The sequence below is a fragment of the Strix aluco genome, chromosome 18 (genome assembly GCF_031877795.1).
Source record: "Strix aluco isolate bStrAlu1 chromosome 18, bStrAlu1.hap1, whole genome shotgun sequence".
Taxonomy (NCBI): Eukaryota; Metazoa; Chordata; class Aves; order Strigiformes; family Strigidae; genus Strix; species Strix aluco.
The window spans coordinates 4,806,206-4,829,442 of record NC_133948.1 but is presented as its reverse complement, the minus strand read 5'-3'; the positions used below and the strand labels follow the sequence as shown (position 1 = coordinate 4,829,442).

General features: G+C 49.8%; 1 protein-coding gene across 1 annotated transcript in view; it reads right to left on the bottom strand.

The window, feature by feature from the left end:
• The window catches only part of TMEM132B (transmembrane protein 132B), a 256,832-nt gene extending 234,595 nt beyond the window's left edge, over positions 1-22,237 (bottom strand). The window contains exon 1 of the mRNA XM_074844343.1: positions 22,115-22,237. Coding sequence (XP_074700444.1) covers positions 22,115-22,199 — 85 coding nt within the window. The 5' untranslated portion in view covers positions 22,200-22,237. The remainder of the gene's footprint in view (positions 1-22,114) is intronic.
• Between the last annotated feature and the right edge of the window lie 1,000 nt (positions 22,238-23,237).

Here is a 23,237-nt window from a genome sequence, read left to right as displayed (position 1 = left end):
TTTAAATGAAAGCATGCAATAATGTTAGCTGCCAGTAAACCTCAAAGACAGTATTTATACAGCATCAGAAACATTTGCAAAGACAGGAAAGGAATGCCTTTGGGCTGCAAGACCTGAACATCTACAGCCCATATCCTGCAAACTTTTATGCCTCTACTTAAGCACGCTGCAGGATCTGTGCCTATCAGTATTGTGATCACCCCAACAAGGCCACACTTATGCAAAGGAAACTATGAAAATTTGACAGTGTATTACTCTTTTTCCTAAGGACTTTTTTTAAATTTAGAGGAGGATGTAGACCCAGAAACTAAAGTCTCCAGCTTGTACACAAGAGGCACAGCACAAGTTACACAATAAAACTCCTTGAAGCCCTTTCCGAAGCAGAACACAAGGCAGCGTCGCTCATTTATTGCAGAGGATCACGTTCTACCAGGTACTAGGCGGGAAACTCTGTCCCTGCATTTCAAGCATCAAAACCTCCTGGAAAACAAATCCGGCTTGTGCCCATGTGGTCCTGGACCTTCACTTTGTGCAGCTGCTGGAGGTGGATAGGCAGAGGTGGTGGTGCTACATTAACAAGATATCTCAGAGTACATTCTTAATAACTCCAGATGCCAACTGATCTCCCACCCCTGTGAGTCCAAGCAAGACTGTCCTGGAGAGAGATCAGTGACTAACACTGACTTGCTGGGTGGCTGCACGGACCCTGCAAAGGAAACAGTAAAACCAGCAGCATCTCCAGACTCCTAGTGCATTTTTATGTACCTCGATGACCTGAGCGGAACCGGTTAGTTCCATCGTGTAAAGCCAAGCGAGTACTTCTTAAATCCCACCTGGATGTGGGCAGATTAATGATGGAGAAATGATGAGGAGGGAGAGCGCTAGACAGGAAAACCAATGCCCAGAGGGGTGGAGATATTCAACCCCAGATTAGTTAACTGGCAAGAGAGGCCAGACGAGTAGCCAAGTCTATCAAGGCTTCATGCCTCCAGCTATATAAGGTATATATAACCCAAAATATTCACCACTGCTTTCATTGCTCATCACACAGAAGGTAATTCACTGTACCCAAGGGCAGGCACATAAAATGAGGTTGAGTCGAGCAGGATGTCCGACTCAGCTCTACTCCCCCTGCTCCAGTCGCACGCTGCCAGGACAACTCCCAGGCAGGGGCGTGTGGTGTTGCACCATACGGGATGTGGGACCTAAGGGCTCATCTCTGTTCCTGGCTCTGGCAGGGACCAAAGTTACTGCCCATCTCTGCCAGTTCCCTCTACCTGCAAAACAGGGATAACTGTACTTAGCATCTTTTTCCTGCAGTCTGCAGAGCGCTTTTTAAAGAGAACCAGGTGTGGAAAAGTGCCGGTAGAAAGTACCATTAAAAAAAAAAAACCTCTTGGTGAAAGTATAGCAAACTTACTAAAACAGGATGCAGCCTTTCAGCTACACCAACCCTGTAGCTTCTGTTCTCCCCTGAAGTTAAATTGAGGCAATTTTCATGAATACGTTAAATTGGCATGAAAAACTAAGAACGAAGAACAGTTTGTTTCTGCTTTGGAAATTCTTCTCTCCTGGCCTCTTCAGATTTCTTGCCAGTATCCAGCATCTTCTTCACTTTCAATTTACCTTCAGTACTATCACACATCCTCACTGAAAAGAAAAAAACATCAGTAATAATTCAGCCCTCATTTCAGGGTCACTTAAAGGAGATTTCAGCTGCCCATCATGATGCAGCTGAGGACTCCAGGTTATTCATCTGTTGGTCCTGCAGGTGCTGTTTCAATGAAACTAAAGAAGTGCCCATCTAATGGGAGTGTTTCTAAGAAGGAGCTAGAGAGACTGTGGACAGGATGGTAGAGAGGGTATAAAGTAAAATGAGATCATCGTAAGGGGAAAAAAACCCAAGGAGAATCTGGAACCACCTCCTTTTAATGCAAGGCAGAATTCTACTGTGCTGAAAATACCGACTGGCTGCTTTCCCAGGTAAAACGCCATTGCTTGAAAGAGAGAAAGAGTCAATTACAGCCTCAAGGAACCTCCCTGATGAGGCAAAAAAGTTATTTCAGACAATGCACTGAACATCTCTACACAATGAGAAAAAGAACAGAGAAAGCTGCTGCCTTGTCGAGCCAACCTCTAGGAAATACAGAAAGATTCAGGTGCATTTTTCACCAGAGGCTGGCAAAGGTAAGCCCTCAGTTCCAAGGTGCTCCAGCTCCACTTGGGAATAAAGCAACACAGACCAGCCCAATGTGCTTGGCGTTAGGCATGTGGACAATGCAAAATACTTCAGAGGAACCTGCAGGGACTCCCCTCAACTTGTTCTCTCAGAGATTTGCCTTTTGCATTTTTATCTCTCTCCCTAGCAGGGACCAGAGCCTCTTGGAAAGCCCAGTCCACAGTGGGCAGCCCCTCAGCTGGGGCCATCTGGAGCCACAAAGGTCCCTCTGTGGGCTCAGAGACTTCCCAGGCTCTGAGGGAGGCAGCCAGGCTGTGGGCATTAACTAACCCCATGTCAGGTCTTCTCCAAGGGTTTGGTGAACCCACCTGTGTGCTCACTGACCAAAATCCTGGTGTCAGGGGTGCTGGAGAGAAGTGCTATTGCCCTTGAATCGATCATAGCAGATTGGGGCTGTGAGCCCATCAGGGGACCCCAGGGCAGATTTGATCTTCCATCACCTAACAAACACTCAGTTTTTGTTAAAGATGAAAGAAAGGCCTGTTTTATCTGAAAAAAAAAAAAATCTCTATATACACACATGTATCTCTCTGTAGTGTGTATGTGTATATATAGAACATACATACACACACTTCCCAGCTTCAGAAGCAGAGGATGACAGCATGTTTTCACATAGTACATCTGAAGGAAAGGTCTTGTATCAGTGCTACAGCAGAGAAATTTTCATCTTGAAACTAAGAAAAGAAGGAAAATTAAAACAAAAAAAAAAATAAAAGAGCAAGAAAGAGTGCTTTGCTCCTTATCATGTCTGAGGAACTTAACTATAGAGATGAGCAAGATATAAAAACCTCAGACAGCAAAGCACTGTTCTGGAGATCACAATATGCATAAAAACTCCTGCAAGCCCTTGTTAAATGTTCCTACCCTCTTACCCTACAGCCCAGATCTCCAGGGTGCAATTTTCAGGAGACAGAAAGATTTAATGCCGCCTTGGTTAAAATAACCCCCCGGATTCTCACTGCAGAGACTGTCATGACAGCATGTTCCTCTGGTTTATTATATTAATAAGCAGAGTCATTCAGCACTCAACATGATGTGGCTATTTGACTTGCACATGACTGTGTCCCCGAGCTGCGGCAATGCACAGAGACCTCCCCCCGCCCCTCCTTGCAAAAACACTTTGTTATTTCGAGGCAAAACATCCCCAACTACTACAGGCACAGATGCACATGCAGCAGGTTGCCACAAGCGTGCGGAGGCAGGGGCTGAATTCACCCCCAGCCGCATCCACTTCCCCCCACTCCCTGCCAGGCTCCTCAGCATGCCAGGGATGCTCCCCAGCCCCAAGCCCTCCATCCCACTCACATCTCTATCTGATCCCTGTGCACCTAAGGAGCATGTTGAACCTCTTCTCGACTGATTAGAAAGAAGAGCAGAAAACAAAAGGCTATTAAAATAGTAAAAATATGCCTAACCTATGAACAAAGCTCTCCCTCCTTTCCCTGGCTTGAAAAACAGCGCTATCCTCCTTGTCCTTGCCTGAAATTGCATGAACTTCCCCTATTACCTCTAATTACTGCTCCCTGCCTTGATTTCCCCAGCTGCAAAAGGCACATTATGTTTATGCACACCGGGCAGCACCGCCCGCACAGCTTTCTGAAGATGCCCCATGCGCAGCACTGTTATTATCACTTTTTTCTGGGGTGTTTGGTTCAAGCGCAAGCAGAAAGGAGACTGCGTCGTTGCAGCAAACACTGAGGCCGTTATCCACATGTACTCAATGCAGAAGGAGAACCCCGGCTGATTTTCTGCTCCCCTTCCCATAAAGGCTCTTGATTTTTTCCTTAAGATGCAGCCTCGGTAATATGTTGTGTTGCACAGGTTTTATACCATGTAAATGATGGATATTGTTTATGTACTGATTATGTCAAACCCAGCTGTTTACCTTTGCTAGGACTGCAATTATTTTAACAATAATTGTAAAAATAAATTGGGGAGAAAAATAACAGGAACTTTCCAGTTTGTTTTTCAAAACTAGAGCGCTGCCAAGTGTGATTTGACCTCAGACAAGTCACGTGTATCCACTTATTTCAAAAAAATCAATCAAGCTTGACCATGCATAGCAAACAGACCGCTCCGTAGGGTTCTGGTCAGAAATGGGTCCCAAAAACATCCAGAATTCAACCCAGCCACAGCTTCCTCATTTACTACCACCTCTCAAGCTGCTGCAGCACCCAGATCTTCCCAGCAGCTGAACAACCACGTAACGCTGACACCAAACACGCAGAATAGGGTCAAACAGCCCAGAAGACAGGCGCATTGACCGTCACCTCTCCTCTTTCCAACAGGTTCACTCTCCTCCATACAAAGATACCAGTACAGACCAAATATTTTTGAAAGTACCCGTTTTGCAGCTGGACCAACTGTCTCCCAGCCCTCCATGCGGTTCCCCTGCTCCTCCTCCTCTCCCTGGATCGCAGGCAGATGCCAAGCCATGGAAGTTATTCTTTCGTTTACAGCATCTGGTTCCTTGGCAGACTCCTCGGGCAATTATGTTCATAGCTTTAAAGCTGTCTCTAGCTCTGCTTCATGGGTTTGCTGCTTTTGGCTTGTAGCAGTCTCTTCTCATCTTCCCTGTCCATCATTTTGGCTGAATGTTGCTCTTAAAATACTGGAATTAGACCACTCGCATCTCCCTCTAATTAGGAGCAAAAATAAACAATACCCCATGTTGTTCTTTAAACACAAGCACTTGCTTTACTTTCACAGCCATACTCAGGAGGCCCTGGGCACTCTCTTGGCTTTGAAGCACCATGTACTTGGAGTCATTTGCAACCACTGAGACAGCCTGGACAATTATACCTCCATACAAACACAACCATTTTTTTAATTCTTTTTTTTGGGAGGGGGTTGCATTTCTGCCTGGATGCCTCGTCTCACCAGCAGCATTCAGAATCACTTTTTTTGCCTGCAGACAAAAAGTTAGAGAATCATCCACCCAGCACCTTGGAAATCCCTACCTGAAAGGCTTCTGAGTGAACATGCTCTCAAAGAAGCACGTTGCCTGCCTTAAAACAAGGGGGGGTGGAGGGTGGAAATCCGTGAGCCCCAAAGATCCCCCCAACACCATAGGAAGGGTTTTGCATTTCCTGCCAGTGAAAAACTGTAGGTAAAAGGTGAGAGACAACATAGATCTGTCCCTCATCATCAGCCTGAACCGACCACCTCCTGAGATAAGACGATAAGCTGATGCTCGATCCAGTTTTTCCGATTAAAGCTGCCAACAGCTAATGGAGATCTGCACACCTGTTCGAGGACCTGCAGCTCATTTTGGATGAGCCCAGGCAAGGCCACCACGAGGTGACAACCTCTGGACACCACTGGCTGGCACAGGATTCCCATCGGTGACCCCTGAGCAAGCACCAGATGAGGCTTTCAGAAAAAAATCCCAAACCACACCATCCCAAGGGCACCGAGTCACCACCCTGGGGTCTCGCAACTCAGTAACTGCACGATGAATTTGGTGGAGAGCCAGCTTTTAAAGAGGCATTTAAAACCAACTTCACTCATTACCCTCAGAGGATACTTCATGGAAGCAGCACCTTCGCCAGCTCTGTGTCTCACCAACAGAAACAAGCTGCAAACCGTTCCGGAAACACACCCACCGCAGAGGCTCCTGAGCTCCCAAAATGCTCTCTCGGAGGAGGAAGCGACAGCCTGGCTATTCATCACTGCTTCCTACCATCGCTGGCTCAATGCCCGGAGCAGAATTAATTGGCCTGGCTTGCAAGAGTGTACATCCAACTGGATGGTGCTTCTCCATCTCAGAAGAAATCACGAGCCCTCACCCAAATGCCCTCCAGGACCACCGGGAACGGATCTCCAAACCTGGGGAATGTATGGCTGCAGCCAACAGCCATGATGGGAAAACCCATCAAGTGACCCTTTTTCTTTGCTTTTAGCACAGACACAGCTTAAACCTTCTCTGCCTCTGTGCAAGTGCAGTGTCCCCACCATAGAGTATAGAGGGACAGGCACCAACCGTCCTGCTGGACAGACCAACATGAGTGGTGCAGCCATGGCGTTAGCAAGGACCATAGCAGGCACCAATTAGCAGCCCTGCTGATTGAACAGAGCCACTGGCTTGAGTAATTGATGCTTGTGATGGGCAGGTCAGAGGAGAAGGGATGCTCTCCTCCCCTGGGCAGGAGGGAAGTTGGATGCTCTACCAATGGCCATCCTGGCATCCAAAGGCCCCATCTGGAATACGGAGCAAACAGACTGAACGTGGTGCTTCCTCAGCACAAGGGGTGCAGCGGGGCCGGGCTTCCTCGTGGCGTTAGTGCTAGCCCCCATCTACCCCCTCTGCTGCGGAGGTGCCTGGAGCCTCACTGCAGGGTTCAGGGCAAGCATTTGTCCTGGGCAGGTGGGGACTCGGGGCGTATTTATCCTTTTGGAAGGAATAAGCAGATAAAGAGAAAAGTACAATGGATTTAAGCATTTAAACAAACTTCCATAACTGTTCACACTGATTCCCAGGCAGCAGCTTTCATTAAGGTGGAGTTGAGGCTGAGAGCACCAATTAGCAGCATTAAAAAAAAAAGGAATGAAACCACTGCAGTTATCCCCAAACAAGGGGTACAGGCCCAGCCTAATCTTTTATGCCTGGCCTTGCTGGAAACGACAGCAGGTTAATGCCCCGGGAAGGTGGAGTGCACAGGACTTGGGCTGGGCTGCCAGCTCGGACCCCCCATGCAGCCATTGCAGACCCAAGCCGGCCAGTTGCACAGCACCATTTGACTGTTAGGGGACAGGAGATGTCAAATACAGCAGTTCACCCTCACATCCACTGCCATAAAAGCAAGAAAAGAAAGAGAAATCCCAGCAAAGCACCAGTGGACACCTCCCTCTGTTCATCAACCCCCAGAGGCAGCTGGAGGAGGAACACGCAGCAGTGAACTCCTGCCCAGCAGGTCTCAGCAGCCGCTCACGCCCATTTTAGAAGATGCTTGAGCTATTTTAAATCACATGGCAAATGAAAATTACTCTTTTTTCCATTCATTCTGTATTTTGGCAAATTCTTTAGCTTTATGCTGTGCAAAACATTTCTACCAGCGGACCACAGCAGCATGGCCCTGCTGCATCCCCGCTGCTCAGCTCCCGCCGTGGGAACTGCTTTCTAAAGCAGTAAAATTATTTATCAAGTTTTCCTTCCCACAGACTCAACCCGCTCAGCCTCCACATAAACTTTGTCAAGTTTAGCTTTAGACTGGCAGCAAAGACACTCACTCACCAGTGCAAAACACAAACCAACAGAAAAGATTAAATCATCTATTCAAAGGGTGTTATGGATTTTAATTTTTTTTTTTGTAAGGGCCACAACCAATTATTTTTTAGCACAGAGATCATAACCATTCATTTATCCTGAGAATAAAAGTGGAAGAAGGGGAAATGATAGCTTGTACATTATTTGTCATGCTGCCAGTACTGACACAAAGTCAGGGTTGCCAGAGATCTTTGATCCAAATAAGTATCATTCTCATAAACATTTCAAATCTACAGGGAGAAAACCCAAAACCCCAGTCAAATCTTTCCACCTTGATTCTAAAGATAAATACATAAGCAACAAAAGAAATCCTCTTCCTCTACAAATAAGACTTTGCTATTCAAGGTAGGTACAAAAGCTTTTTAAAAAAGATGCTGTTGGGGGGGATCCAGAAGTGGACCAGAAAAAGCCAAGCTTGAAAATTCACATCATCAGCCCAACATCGTCACTCACAGTGAGTTAGAGACATTAAAAAAAAAAATATATATATATATATATAAAAAAAAGATTCTACATCAGGAACCAATTTACTTTTGCTGCTCCACAGAGCAATCACGCCCCAGGACCTGCAGCTAAATGGCTGGAGCTCACGTAACTGGAACAGCAAAGGAAGCAGCGGAGAACTTTAATGGCTTATGAAATTCAATTGAAATTGATGGTTGGAGAAGTGAAACATTTAACACCCTACCAATTTAACATCGGTGCACACACGTGCATGTATGTACACAGACACATACGCGGACCAAAAAAGGTGGGAGCTCATTTCCCACTCGCTTATGTGCCCACAACCCCCACAGTGCTCTAGGGAAGGAAAAGGCACCCTCATACAGTAACTTAAACAATATATAAATATTTTAACACCTCCAGACCTTTTTCCACTGGAACCTTTAATATAAAATCCATCTTTTGTGAAAATGGCAATACATTATTACGAGCTGCCCTGTCCACTTCTCTGAAAGATTAGAAGCCACATTCTGCATTTCATCTTCAGATGGAGCAGGAACTCATAAACCGTCCCTGCTATTTGAGAAGACTTTGAATAAACTGTTTGCAGCTGATGTACTTTTCCAACATGGATCTCTTTTGTTATGAAGCCTGTCTCTGATGAGCAATAGAAAAATATTGTTGACAGGGGTGTACTTTTCCATCAACTCAAAAATATCATTTTGCAGAATATTTTCACAGCTCAGCAGAAGGTGGAAAGAAAGACAATATTATGACTACATAAGAAAAAAAAAATTCATTATAATTAGCTTATAGTAGTTCTCCTGTTGGTTTTGGCTTGCTTAAATGAGGTTCTTTACTAGTTAGAGCCACGGTCTGACTTACAAAGCCTTCAGGCAAAGCTCATGTTAATCAAAGATTAACCTCGTTAAAACATTCAGAATTTGGCCAAAACACTTTAGAACGATGCTTACATTCACAAGGCAACAACAAGAACCACCAGTAACCTTAACATTATCACTTCTAAGTGTTCAGAGGTGCACGGTCAGTCAGGTGCTTTGGGATGCATCACCCCAACTCAGATGGAAGGAAGGAACTGCCACATCCTGGCAAGCATCAACGGGCAAGTGTCTATCGAGCGACTCAAGGCACACCAACAAGGCTGACTTCCAGAAACACCGGGAAGCACTGCACTGGAGCATCCATCACACCGCTGCCGTCACGCCACAGGAGCGGGCGGGGGGACACGTTCATGCGGGCACTTCACACAACCACACTGTAATTGAGCTCGCTCCGGTGTGATGTACCCGTTGATTCATGGGGAGGCTTTGATGTGCAAATTAATCATTATAACTTTTAATTGAGCTAATGTAAGCATCATATGTTGCTAATTACACAATGCAGGGGGAAAAAATATTGCAAATGAATTTAACTGCTTCATCTAATCAGGATGGCAAGTTGTGTTTTAATTACAAATTGTTGTGTAGCAGCAAAGCATCTGCTGCAATTCAACAACTCCAGTCCCAAAGCAAAGCCCTGCTGTGTCTCACTCCTGTGCTCAGTGTCCAGCTCTTCACCACAGCCCCAGCGAAACGCTGGGCCGAGCCAGCAGCACGGACCCAGGTGGCCACAGCCTTGGCTGGGGACAGTGGGGGCATCCCTCCAGGGGCAGTGGAGACATGCCACCCACACCTGGCTTGTGGAAATGCCCACCCTGAACACCCCTCCCCGGCAACTTCTTGCCACAAGGGCTCCTTACGGACACCTTCGAGCTTGCCACGTTCAAACCCCGCCATTTGTAACCCCTCTTTTAATCTGAATGACCGTTTCAAGCTGTGGAGGCAGAAGTCTTTATGATCTTACTCAAACTCAATGCCTGTCAATTCATATAAGCAAGAATCAAGCAGTGCCTTTGCAGCCTGTTTCCTCTGTGTCCTTACAGTTAAGGGGAAAGGAAAAATAGGAAATGCATGAAAAGATAAAATAAGATTACAAAAAAAACGCCAAAACACTCCCGGACTTTGTCATCTGAGGTAGTGCCTAGAGCAAGTTTTTACAACCAAATTAAAATCCCTGAATACTGTGGATTTTAATGGAGACACTGATATAGCCAAGCAGCTATAGCATGGCAACGCACCTGCATAATGCATCACCTTGAGAATGTATTACTGTGAGATATGTGGCGATGACAGTGTTCACCATCCAACTGTACCTGCGGCGAAGAAAAACATCCACTTGCCGATAACTCTGCTGGTAATTAACTAGAGAGTTTCAGGGAGGAAAGAATACCTCCGAAATGCTACGGCAGATACATGGTATCTAAAAAGCAAAGATAATCTTTTTTTTTTTTCTTATATTATTTTTTAATATGATACAGCTTCTATTTGTCAAAAGGAGAAAAAAAAGCCCCACAGACTCCGAGCACATTAATGTACTGTAGATTTTGCCAGTTATCCACATTAAAGCAAAAACCTGTAGTATTTTTGGTTTTTTTAAACACCAGGGGGCTGATTACTGTGAAATGATCTTAGGTTTCTCCCACTAAGTGGACAGATGGATTGCTACTTTTGCAACTTCTTTTTTGCAGCATTGAATTCAGTTGCTGGTGGGAGCCTCCGGTCCAGCGCTCCCCAGTATCCTTTCTCTCCTCACACTTGCCATCTCACTGCCCAGCCCCAGGATGGGGTATGGAAGAGGCTGTCTGCACAGTGCCCGATGTGGCTGGGTGCCCCCTTCGGCTCCGGGGGAGGAGCCGAAGGGGGCACCCAGCCACATGGGCTCCGCTGGATCCCCGCACCTCTCGTGCCCACGCTGGGGGCGAGGGAACGGCACAGGCACACCAGACCCCCACACCTGGATTTTTGCGCCAAGGGAGATGGCGGTGGCGCTATGGAAAGAAATGGCACCAGCCAGACCACAAGTGAGATCTCTCCAGCGTACCTGGAAATAAGCTGGAATTTAAAGGGTTTTGCAAGGTGACAAGGAAACAAAAAGCACTGCTAGACACAACCCGTCTCCTTAACTATTTTTTAAAAGATAAATTTTACAAAGTGAAAACTGAAACACTTGCTGCCAAACTTGATCCCTGCTACCCTGACAAACTCATCGAGCCCATTCGCAGCAGTAAGGGACTCACAAACAGTCATGAACACTTTGGGTCTCCGGCCAGAGCCGTTGCATTCACAACCCATCATTCTCACAGGCGAAACACAGCTCATTAGAAGAACAACTTGGAAGAAACTCCTCAGCGTGCAGGGAAGGGAACTGCTCATTCAGAAGGTGCTTTTTAGGAACTGATCCTCCAAGGAGACACTGCCCAACGTGCCCGCTGTTGGCATCATCCCGCTGCAGCCCAGGGGCTGCAGTCCCTTTAAGACGAGGACAAGGGACAGAAGGAAATGCTCAGTTTGATCTGAGGAAGTAAAAACACCCCATGAAAAGCAAATTCCCAGCCCCAGGAATGACTAAGCACAGAGCCAGGCAAGGCAGGCGCTGGGCTGGCAAAGGCAACCGCACAACACACATTGCCAGAGCTGCGCCGACTCTGAAGGTATGCTGTACAGAAATGCCATTTCTGGGGGGAAAAAAAACAAACCCAAATCTAAAAATAGGGACCCAGTTCTTTAGCAAGCCACACAAACTGCCTGTGAGTCCTGTTTATAAGCGATCCCATCCGTCCGTATCTCCAGCTGATGCACAGATAGCAATATAAGGGTCAATAATCATTTATCTAAAGATATGTGTCAACCCATCTCTCGTCCACTCTCAGACAAACCTTTTACAATAGCCACTTACTTTAACCCTGAATTATCTGCCTCTGCTCATCCTCAGGGAGAAGCAGCACAGCAGAGAAAGAAGCAGGCAATTCCCTGTGATCTGAAAGCTCACTTTCTAAATCAAATCAATTTTTCTAACGTAATTTGCCTAATCTAAATCACTGACCCATGCATTTTCTCACAATCCTTTGACAAGAGCTGCACCAATTGAAGCAAAGCTAAAACACTTCAACCAGACCAATTCATAGAAGTCTTTAGAGGAATTCCTTCATCTCTGTAATTAATTCTCTAAGTACCACAGTGGGATGCTCTGAATTCAAACCCAGTCCAAGGAGTAATGATTATACTAATGGGAGAAGCTGTGCAGTAAATAAATGCAAGTGCCCTGCTGAAAGAGATCATTTTCAATAGGAGACTGCCATTCAGGGAGATAACTGTGTTTTGGAGATAATAACTCAGATGATGAAGTCCCAGACTGGAGTCTGATACGGCAATTCCCAGACCCCGCACACCTAACCGGGCTGAGCATTTCGACAGATACACACTAGAGCTGGGGCTGCTCCTGCTCTTGGCCCTTTGCTCATGATGGCCACAGTCCCACGGTGGTCATTGCCTCGAACACGAGTCCACGGAGCCAGCTGAAGTGGCAGCAATACAGGGTCAGTTCAGCCCGGCTGGCTACAGACCCCCTCCCCACCTAACCTTCCGCTGGGGCTGAGCATCGGCCGCGTATCACGCGCAGCCGGGAGAGCTGTGATTTATCAGCAGCTTTTTAAGTGCATTAGACCACAGGCACACAGGAGGGCTGAGGGCTTTTCAGCCATGACAAACGTAAACTGCTCGTGTCGGATGGGGCTCGCACAGCCCCGCGGGGACTCCACATCTTGCAGGGGCATTTGCCAGGGGACACAGGGAGCCCAGCTGCTGATACGCACTGGACTTGGCTTTATCGGCACCGCCGGCTGTGGGAGGGCTAGTGGGGGCTGCCACGCAGCAAAGGAGAGGGTGTGGTGGGGACAGAGAGCCTAGGGGAGTTTGGAAAACCATCTAAAAGTTTGCTGGTTGGTGTAAGAACCAAAGCAATGACTTCTCTTTGACTTTCCCTTTTTGTTAATTGGCTAAATGCAATAAAGCTTTCTAATGCATTTAATGTGTTGGGCTGCAATATGCTCAGAGAAAGGAAGGAAGATATTTTAACTCTGGATGAGCAGGATGCTTTGATAAGACATAGCTGAAGCTGCACCCAGGAGCTGATACTTGTCAAAGCCTGCATTCCCTAGGGCTTACAGCAGACATCAGTAATGACACTTAACAGTGTTGCAAATATAGAGGACTTTGTGGTGAAATAAGGTGTGCAACATGGACACGTGGGTTTTAAAAGGTCACATCTGAAGAACAGCTGTCCCTGAAAAGATGCCCCCAGTCCCCATGGGCTGCCCAGCTCCATCACACCAGGGGGGTGATGGGGTGGGCACCACAGGCTGGGCTTTGCTCTGTAGAACAGTCTTTGATTTCAGCAGTAAAGAACATTAACTCCATCTCTTCATTTCTGCTTAAGACTTCCCATAACGGTTTTAAACAGGCTGGTGCAAATCAAACTCAGCAATAGACACAAGTGTTAGTTCAGCCCTTCCCTAACAGAACTCACAGCACTCAGCCTGGTGATGTCAACCCTAGGGAAGCCTGAGAGCACCCTGACACCCACCCACACGCCTCAGCAGTGCCAAGGAGGGGGCTTGGAGATGCCAAGCAGCTCAGCCACCAAAACAAGCCAGGGCTGAGACACGGAGGAGGAGATGGTGTCCGAGCAGTGCTCAGCACACCAGGGCCAAGGGATTGGTCATGCCACCTCGGCAGCCTCCCATCCAAGGTGAGCCTCATTGCTCAAAGAGCAGCAGCAAAAAAAAAAAAAAACCCAAAACAACACAACATCAGCTGTCTTCAAAAAACATAACCCCACAGCCCAGCTTCACCCAACACCTCTGCTCTCCCTGCCAGCAGGGCTTTACGCATGGCGCTGCTGCCCTGAGGCCACTCGTGGGGACGATGGGAGAGCATGGACCATGTCTTTGATGATGCCCACTCTCTTCTCTAAAGCCCTTTGAGATCTACAGGTGGAAGAACAATGAATGATTAATAATTGGGAAAAAAAAATGCGTTGACTGCAATAAAATTCATGCTATCTCCTGTTTTTCTCTTACTTGTTTCTCTTGTTTAATGGAGTTGAGCCTTTTTTGCACCAATACTCATGCTAATAACTTTCAGCGGGCTACTCCGAAGCAAAAGACAGGAAATGAGTAACTGAGCTGCATTTAAAAAAAAAAAAAGAGGAGGAAACCTTTGTATATTAATTCTCGTAGCTGTCAGAGATGAGGATTTAATAATGTTAGTAACTAAGCTACTCCATTATTTTCAAACACCTTGGAGGAGAACGTCTTAGTGGGAGATGAATTAGATAGTGCAACTGTAACTGCCTTCTGAGTATTTACAGAGCATAATCTATGGCTCATCACCACGTGCACTTCAAGTCCTTGCCCTTTATTCTCCAAATAACCTCCAACTGTAAATGTATTTACATGCCAGGCTCAGCTGCTTCTTTTGAGCATTTCCCACTTGCTGCTTAACCATTTGTCCCTGTTTTGTAGCTTTGCCCGGGTTCAGTTTTGGATGGGTGATAAGGATGGAAAGTTGTGGATTCGGGTCATCCAATAAATGATGGAAAGCAGCAGAGAAAGAAAAACGTAGGCGGAATATGGGAGAGGTCTAATAGGCTGTGAAACGCTCTGCCAAAGGAAGCGGCAGAAGTCCTGCTGCCTGCATCACTGAAAACCAGCCACGCTCAGGAACAGGCTGTACCGAACAACCATCGGAGATGGGAAAGGCAGCTTAATCACCAACTTTTCCGGCTCTAATTCCCATGACTTGGGGATGGCTGAGGCACACTGGCCTTCACACTTGCCCTGACAGAGCTCTGCTGCTTCCAGAGAGCTTTTACCATCCTCTCTAGATGCCTCCATTGCAACATTTTAAAAGCCCATTTCATTGTGCAGGTCTGCCTTGTGTCCTTTTTGTGCTCAATGAAGGACAATCAGACTTTCTGTGTTTATCAGTCCTCTACCCCCAGCTCTCTAAGTGCCTTTCAAAACCAGCAGTGACATTTCAGACTGCCATAGCCCTGCGGGATCAGGGACAGAGGCAACAAGGCTGTTGTCTCTTGCCACACTGGGCACTCACACCGGCCAGGGACTCGCCCCACGCACACATCCAGACCAGCTCCTTCCAAAACTCATCTCAGACTTGTTTCTTTTTCAATCAAAAATCAAAGACAGTCAACAGCTACTGACTATTTGCTGAGTTTCTAATTACTGCTCGTTGCATAGAAACCTGCTCCATCTGCTCAAGGGTTCCCTTTTAGGGTGCATGGACTCTGTCTTTTTTTGGTGCGAGTTTCATCTTTATTTTGAGCTGCAGCATAAATGTTTGTTTCAAGAGCTGCAGCATCCATTAAGCAGCCCTCCTTCACCATCATGGCAAAGGTCTTGCTGCTAAGCAAAAGCTGCTGCTAATTGACAACAACTCCTAAACCGAGATATAAAATAGTTGCGTCTGTCACTCATGCAAACAGCTGGCTTCAGCAGCCCAACTGCTAAATAATGTAAAATGGTTCATTTTTCTGACTCGGGAAAGATCCTTTATGAAAGGAATGAAAGTCTCTGGTGCTACAGAGCCATGTCCCGATCATTCCCGCATCTTAAAAATCTAACATTACCCATAAAATTCATAAGTAACATAAACCCTGTTTCTTCCACTACTCTCCCAATCAGAAAAACTGGATTTAAATCACCTGCTGGCAGGTTTATTACAGGGCCCACAAGCAGATAAGGTCCTGTGCACCAGCCCTCTGCACTTAACGGGAAATAAATCTCTTCTTTGCCATCTGTTTTTGAAATGTTCCCATACAAGCAAAACAAAAAAAAACCCCAAAGATATCTGCACCTCTAATTTAATCTTCTGAAGGATTTTATTTCTTGGGTAATGAGGATGACATTTCCCCCCCTCTCTAGCAGAAATATTTTCCTCCCCAGGCCAACTCCCCCCAGAGCTCCCTCAGTCTGTGACCAAACTCTCCCAGTGGTGTGTATTTAGGGCACGTGTTACCCCTGTGCAGATAAACGGGCTCGGGATAGGGACAGTTGCTTGCCCAGAGGCACCATTTCCGACAGCATCCAGTGGGCTGGTCCTGGGGAACACCCACTTTGGAGCCTCCCGAGCCCCTTGGCTTGGCCAGAACAAGGATTTTGGTCCCTGCTTCTCCATTTAGCCCCAGTTTGACTTGCATCAATGGGGGTTTTCCAGCATTTCTTTCCATCCAGGGCAGCTCTGTGGCACTATCACTGATGTCAAGGTAGAGCTGCCTAACAGGTGGTTTTACACCATCTCCCCCCATAACCATACCTCTGGTCCCTGCACAGTCTTTAACCCGAGGGCAGGAGGACATGGCCATGCAACAGCAGAGCCCCGAGTACCTTGTCCCCAAGATTTAGCATCTTTGTCACTAGAAGCCCACCCTTCTGCCACTGCAGGTCTCCTCCTCCACCGCGGGGGAAGCAACGGGGCAGAGTGGCTCTCAAGGGCCAGTTGGTGCAGGCACGGTGAGATGAGGAGAGCTTGTTTACACGCAGTTTCCAATTAGTCTACTCAGCAGACAGCAGCCTCGTGGAAACATCTCTGCTCCTGGCTATCCCTCTCCCCTCAGGGCACCCCTTTGCTTCATCCCTGACTACCACCATCACCAAAAAAAAAAAAAAAAAAAAAAAAAATCAGAAAAAACAGAGTTAAAAATCAAATGCTACACTTCATTTTTCTTTCCTTGCCTGAAGTTGCGAGAGACAAGATAGGACGTAATCGCCACTTTTAAAATCATCTCCTATGACAGGCAAATTGATCAAGCAGGGAGGCTGGGCTGCTTTTGAACTTGAACAAACTGATTTTCCATGAAAGATGGTGTTTACATTGCCTCTCAATAGCCTGCTGAAATATGCATACCTCTTGCCATTTCATCACCAAAATTTGGGAAGAAAGAGCATTTCAAAAAAAAAAAAGAAAAAAGGAAAAAGAAAGTGTGCTTGAATCTGGAGCACATCATAAATTCATGAAGCTTTTTGAATGCTGTCAGAAACAAACACGTTTATGTAAACAAAGAAAAGCTGAAAGTGTGCTGCAAGAGAATTTTTGGATAGTGTGGAAGAAAGCTTAATATTTACGTTGCACCTGAGACTCAAGTCCATCGTGCAAGGTGCTGTGCAAACAGTGAAGTTCTTGCACCCCAAGTTTACCCAGCACAGACACTTCAAGAAGCACTTGCGTTACTTCCCATTGCAGCACTCTGTCACAGAGGGGAATGGAAATACCCAGGGAAAGCCAGACACTGAGCAATCCCCGTCCACCCCTGTAAGTTATCTCAGAGGACCACTTTGCTTGTAATTTCTGTCTGCCCATCCTCACGTGGGAACAGCTTCCTCTGAAATGCCAGCTGGGAAACTCCCGACAGCATGAAATCGAAGCATCTTCCACGACATCTAGAGCACCACATGGTAACTCACACTCCCCAGCCTCCGTGGCACTTACTGCGAGAGGATTTGACAGCCGTAGTCGGGAAAGCATCTCCGTTACCACCATGTGCCAGCACATCAGCTGAGCCACTGACAGGGGTAAGTGCTAATGCTACGCCAACAAATCAAGTCATGGCTTGTCATTAATAAACATTAGTTATATCTAGGCAGGGGGGAGAAGGAGGGAATCAAGTTCAGTGATTTTAATTTGTTGAGCTGACAGTATTTATTTCAGTGGGATATTTATTAAGGCCAGAATATTTTAGTTTTGCTTGCTTCCTGCAGGATGTAGGAGATTGCCACCTCCCCTTTGCTCCCCAGCTGCACCTCCGAGACAGGACAGGTTTGCAGCCACCTGCATGAGCGAGACACATTGCTCGGTGAAGCCACCTCTCCAGCACGGCAAAACTCTTGCTCCGTATCAGCCTCAGCCACTGAGCTGGGGAAGAGCAGCACCACATAACCCAGTGCCACAAGTCACAATACCTTCGCTTCCTCCACCTTTCAGCCAAGGGACCCTCTGGGGACAGCTGCCATCACAGGCCCTCCGAGCAGCCCGGCTTCAAAGCACATTTCTGAGGAGCTATGGAGAAGGGCAGGAGGATCCCGACTCATTGTGGGGTCACCAGGGTGTAAACCATCCCATAGGCACAAATGGCAAAACCTTACATAGCCTAAAATGCTACATAGCCCAAATCCCTGCCATGCTCCGTGGTGCACGGACTCCTCTCTCCAGGCTCTTTGAAACATGGGAGTCCTTGCCCAGAGATGCTGTGCACACCAGACATCTGCCTGGGCTCAAAGAGTGACCAAACCCATGATGGCAAACCCATCACAGCAACTAAACAAATGGATGCCATCTCCGGCTCAGGAACACATCCCTGATCCAAAAATCCTGCCTGAGACACACAGCACGTCCTGGTGCCTGCGACCTGCTGCTCTGACCTCCTACAGCTGCTCCTGCGCTCGTACCTTCCTCACCACGCTAAGCTGCTTTAAACAGAGATAACAGGGCTTGGAGTGAGAGTCTTGGAGCACCTATCATTCCTGGTAATAAAATACTGCAAATTAATTGCACTTTATTGATTTTCCGTTTTTTTAAGTGTAACTATTTTGGCATTCAAACCTCAAGGGACTATTGATCAGCCAAAGAGGCAGGTGTCAGTGAATGGAGCTCTATGACCAAGCCTGACAAACTGAAGAAAATAATCAAAACCCAAAAACAGTGAGTGATGTGGACTTCCCCGTTTCAAGTATACAAAGGATGCTGCAGCATCAGTGACAGGATATTTTTGAAGTGAAAAATGCTGCACAGGACAAGTCACACAGCTGTCTCCTGCATTCCCAGAGAGCCCAACACCGATCACAGCAGCGATGCATAAATCCAGAGCAGCTTCACCGACTTCAGAGGAGCTGCTCAAGATTTACTCTGATGGGAAGTAAAATCAGAATATCTGAAATATATTGCTCTAATGGATGCTGGAGCAAGAGGCAGTATAATAATTTCAGACTTCTCCCCCCACCACACTATCCCCCAAATCACATCAGTTTGGACAGTCATTGCATAAAATGTTGAGATCTGCACTAACGTGGGGAAAATAACTGACATTTCAACAGTTTGTATGATCACATTCTGCAAATCTATTGTACAGTAGATAATACAGGTCTTTCATTTTTGTTCCTGAAGAGCCTCTGCATAAAAAGTGCCTCCATATTATGTAGAGTGATACAGGGACACATAATAAAATAAGCATAATGTCTCTCCACCCACACCTCCCTGGAGCCAGAGTCTAAAAGCAATTCACAGGTCCTTCCTCACGCACGGATCACGACAGCCCAAGCGCCTCTCGCAGGGGCTGAAGCGGTCGGTTTGTTCACTAAGCTTCGCACGCCCCGTCCCCGCGCTGCCGTACCCACCGCCGTCAGCAGCCAGCCCCGCGTTCCCACGCCTGCTCCGGGGTGCACGGCGCTGCCCGCGCACAGGGCAGGGGACCGAGCCGGCGAGATAGCATCAGGCAGGAAAACAAAAATATTCAGGTAATTCATCCAGGTCATTCACAGGATACCTATTCATACAACCTCGGAGACAGCTCCGCCGCCGCCAGCAAGGAAGGCGGCCAAAAACCCTGCCTAGATGCCAGCAACAAACGGGGGCCTGCTGCCAGCAAGAGACATCCTCGAGCTCGGCGTGAGCGGCCTTCGGCTGCCAAACACACACGCACACCCTCTGCTCGGAGTCGCGCGCGCCAGCAGCCGGGCCACCAGAGACCCGGGGACAGGAGAGTGATCTCTTAATTGGACCTTCACAAAGCTATTTAGGGGACCTGCCTGACAGGCGAACAAATGCCACCCGCTTTGAAGATGCCGGAGGAACCCAGCCCAGTGCCCCTCCGGTCCCTGAAACGCAGCCTGCCCAGAGCCAGCCCCGGCAAGGGGGAAGGGAGCAAAGGCAAATAAATAGAGAAAAATGGCAAGTGCCCAACACCACCGTCTGTGTGAGCTGGGAGCTTTGCAGAGATGGCAGCACCACGGCATGACTCATGCAGGTGTCTCTCCCATCTGCAACAACCCAAACCAAGATGTGGTTCGTTAACCCCTGTAATCCAGAGGAGAAAGGCAACTTGGAGCGCGGCGAGCCGCAGGAAGGTCGGCACAGCCCCAGCGGGAGGTGTTCCCGGGCACTGCCGCCACTCGCCTCTTTCGGAAGAGGTTTCCCCAGATCCCAAACCCCTTCTCCACACGCAGACATTGCCACGGGTGCGACAGGGCAGCGCTCCGCTACGAAAGCGAAGGGATGCTGGAGAGGAGGGAGAGGCGCAGGCTGGGGACCGAGTCATTATTCACAGCTTGAGCTGAAAGCGCACTGCGAGTTTCTAACGCGCACATTGTGCAGGGAGGCATTCAGGGAGCAGGGGAGAGGGATGGGTACGACGGTAGGTTTGCAGTTACAAACTGTTTCAAAGTGGGTTTCCATATGTTTAAGGACTCAGAGCGCTGGAAGAATTACACCCACAGCCCAATCTCACCATGGTAGCTACCCACACAGGAGGAGACGGGAGGGGGGAATATCAGTGAAAAGATTATCATTAATGTGTCAAAGCAATTAAAAAAAAAAAAGCACAGAAAACCTGCTCCTTTGCTGCTCTTAACTCCTCAAATAAAGGCAGAGATTCATGGAGCACCTACAGGGCATCACACTGGCCACACGAAGCCGTCGCTCCGCCGGGGCAGTACTGACCCACAGGCAGCTTGTGCCCCGCATCCCGTGCTGGGTGCCCTGCTCCCCATGACCTGCACCCCACCTTCTGTACCTTGCACCCCAGTCCCCGTGTCCTCCTCGACAGGATTTCCCAGTGCTCCTGTGGCTGCACACACGCCAGGCGGAGGAGGGAGCTGGAGGGCAGGGGCAAGCAGTGCTTTTTGGGGTGAGCAGAGCAAGGAGCCCCTTCCGTCCCTCGCGTGTGTGTGTCCCCAAGGCTGATCCCTCCTTCCTAGCAAATTATTCTTACTGTCCCTGCAGGGACCTTTCCTGAAACAATTCCCTACTACAACGCATTCCCTGTGCCCTCCCCAGGAAGGAGAGCTGCTGCTATGACCCCTCCCACGGATCACTCCCCTTTTTCACCTAAAATCCTTGCTTTTAGGCATATTCCTAAAGCCCCACCGAAGTTTCCCCAGCAGCCCAGGCTCCACGCTACGGCCAAACGCGAGCACCGTCCCGAGCAGCAGTAAAGGCAAAGGAATCACTGAGCAACTTCAGCACCGATGCACCTTAATTAATTTGCTTTTAACAACCTCTATTTATTAAAAACAACATCTGCCAGGGAGCTCACATGAGCAAGGGGAGGAAAACATGCCAGGAGAGAAGTCCTGCAAAAGACTTTCCCAGGGGCTGCGCTTTGGCTTGCCAGCCCGGGGATGAGCCTTTCCCCGGCAAACACCCGCAATTGGGACCCAAAAGGCTACTCCTGAGCTCCGCTGGGGCAGAGGGGGAAGAGAAAAATAAAATAAAATTTAAAAAAAGAGCTGCTCCAAGCCGCACTCCCCAAGCCACGGGCGTGCTGCCTCACAGCTGGCCACAATTAGGAAATCCCACCTTAGCTCACACCTAAGGGCCTGATCCTGCCCCCCGCCTGCCCATGGAAACCCCCTCTCCTTAAAATTAAGCGCAGGAAAAGCAGCACAAGTATTATTTTACCGAGGAAATTTAACTCCTGTACATCTTTCCCCCCACCCACCCACCCGAGGACTGCCAGAGGCAGGGAGAAGCGGGGGGTCAGGAGCCCTGTGGGAAGCCCCAACCCCGCCACCCTTCCCCGGCCCCCAGCGCTTCGGGAAACCCAAACTTTTTCTTTTTTCCCCCAAGCCGGCAGCGACCCGCTGGCAGCGGCCGAAGCCCCAGGGCTGCCCCCACGCAGGGGGCCGGGAGCCTGCGACATGCGGGGGGGGCACACACAGGGAGGCGACTGTGGACGCAACGGGGAGGGGGACCACAGACTGCCGCGGTGGAGATGGATGGGGACAACTTTGTGAGCCCAAATGATGGGGATCTGGGTGCGTCCCATCCGCGGGCGCGCAGAGCAGCGCGGAGCGCCCGGGGGGTGGGGGGGGGGGGGGCATAACCGCCCTCCTCGGCCACATCGGTGGGAGGGCTGGGAGAGGGGAAACAGCCATAAATAAAAATAGGGAGGTGGGGAGGGAATAACATAAATAAAAAGAGTTTAAAAGAAACAAACAAGCGCGGGGCCGGGGTCGCGGCGGCGGAACCGGGGGTTACCTCGGCACAGGAGCAGCAGCGGCGCCAGGAGCAGCGCGGGGCCCCGGGAGCGCATCCTCTTTGTTCCATGCCCAGAAGTAGTCATGGTGCTGATTTATTTGGAGAGGGGCGGCTTAACGGGGCGGCGGGGGGGTTGGGGGGGGGGGGCTGGGGGTGTCGCGGCGGAGCCGGTAACCACTCCCCCCGCGCCTGCCCGCTCCCCTCCGCTGCGCGGCTCCGGCCGGCGGCGGGGCCGGGCACCCCGCGGAGGGGTGGGGGGGCAGGGGGGGGGGTCCCCGCTCCCCGCCGGCCCCGCGCTCACGGCCGCCCCCGCCGCATCGCCGCCCCGATTGGGGGGGGGGGCAGCCGGCGCCGCCCCCGCCCGCCGCAGCGGCAGCGCTCCCCGGGGGCAGCCGGGCGCTGTGCCGGGGGCTGCGGCGGCGCGGACGGACGGACGGACAGACAGACGAGCCGGGGCTGGGCTGGGCCGGGCGGGGGCGGCGCCGCCGGGCTCACCTGCGGGGGGTGGGGAAGGGGGGGGTCGGGACCGCCCCGTAGGTGCCCCTCTGCGCCCCGGGGCGGGGGGGCCGCCGCCGCCCGGACACGCGGCTCTGGGGAGCCGGGGGGGGTGTGGATGGGGTGGGCAGAGGAGCCCCGTGTGCCCTTTTCTCCGCGACCCCCCCCCTCCCCCTACCGCGGGGGCCGGGAGAAGTTTCTCCCCGCCGGTGGGTTGGGGTCCGCCCCAGACCGGTGCGCCCCGGCACCCCCGAGCGGGGGGCGGCGAGAAGGGGGGGTGAGGGGGGGTCCCTCGGCGGCCGCGGAGCGCCGGGAAGAGCACGGCCCCCCCCTCGCGGCCGCCGCCGTCACTGCGCGGGCGCGGAGCGAAGAGCTGGGCGCGGGGGTGTGCGAAGGTGGGCGCGGGGGGCGGCCCGGGGCACCCGGGGGGTGTGCAAGGAGCCCTGCGGGGGGGGGGGGGCAGCGGGCAGCCCCAGGGGGGGGGCAAGGAATTGTGCAAAGGGCTGGGGACCCTCGGAAAGGGCAGGCAAGAGGGAGGGGGTGTGCACGGGGGTGCGCAGCGGGAGCCTGGGGGTGCGCACAGGGGTGCCAGGCACAGCCCAGCACGGTGGGAAGTGGCGCTTTAGCC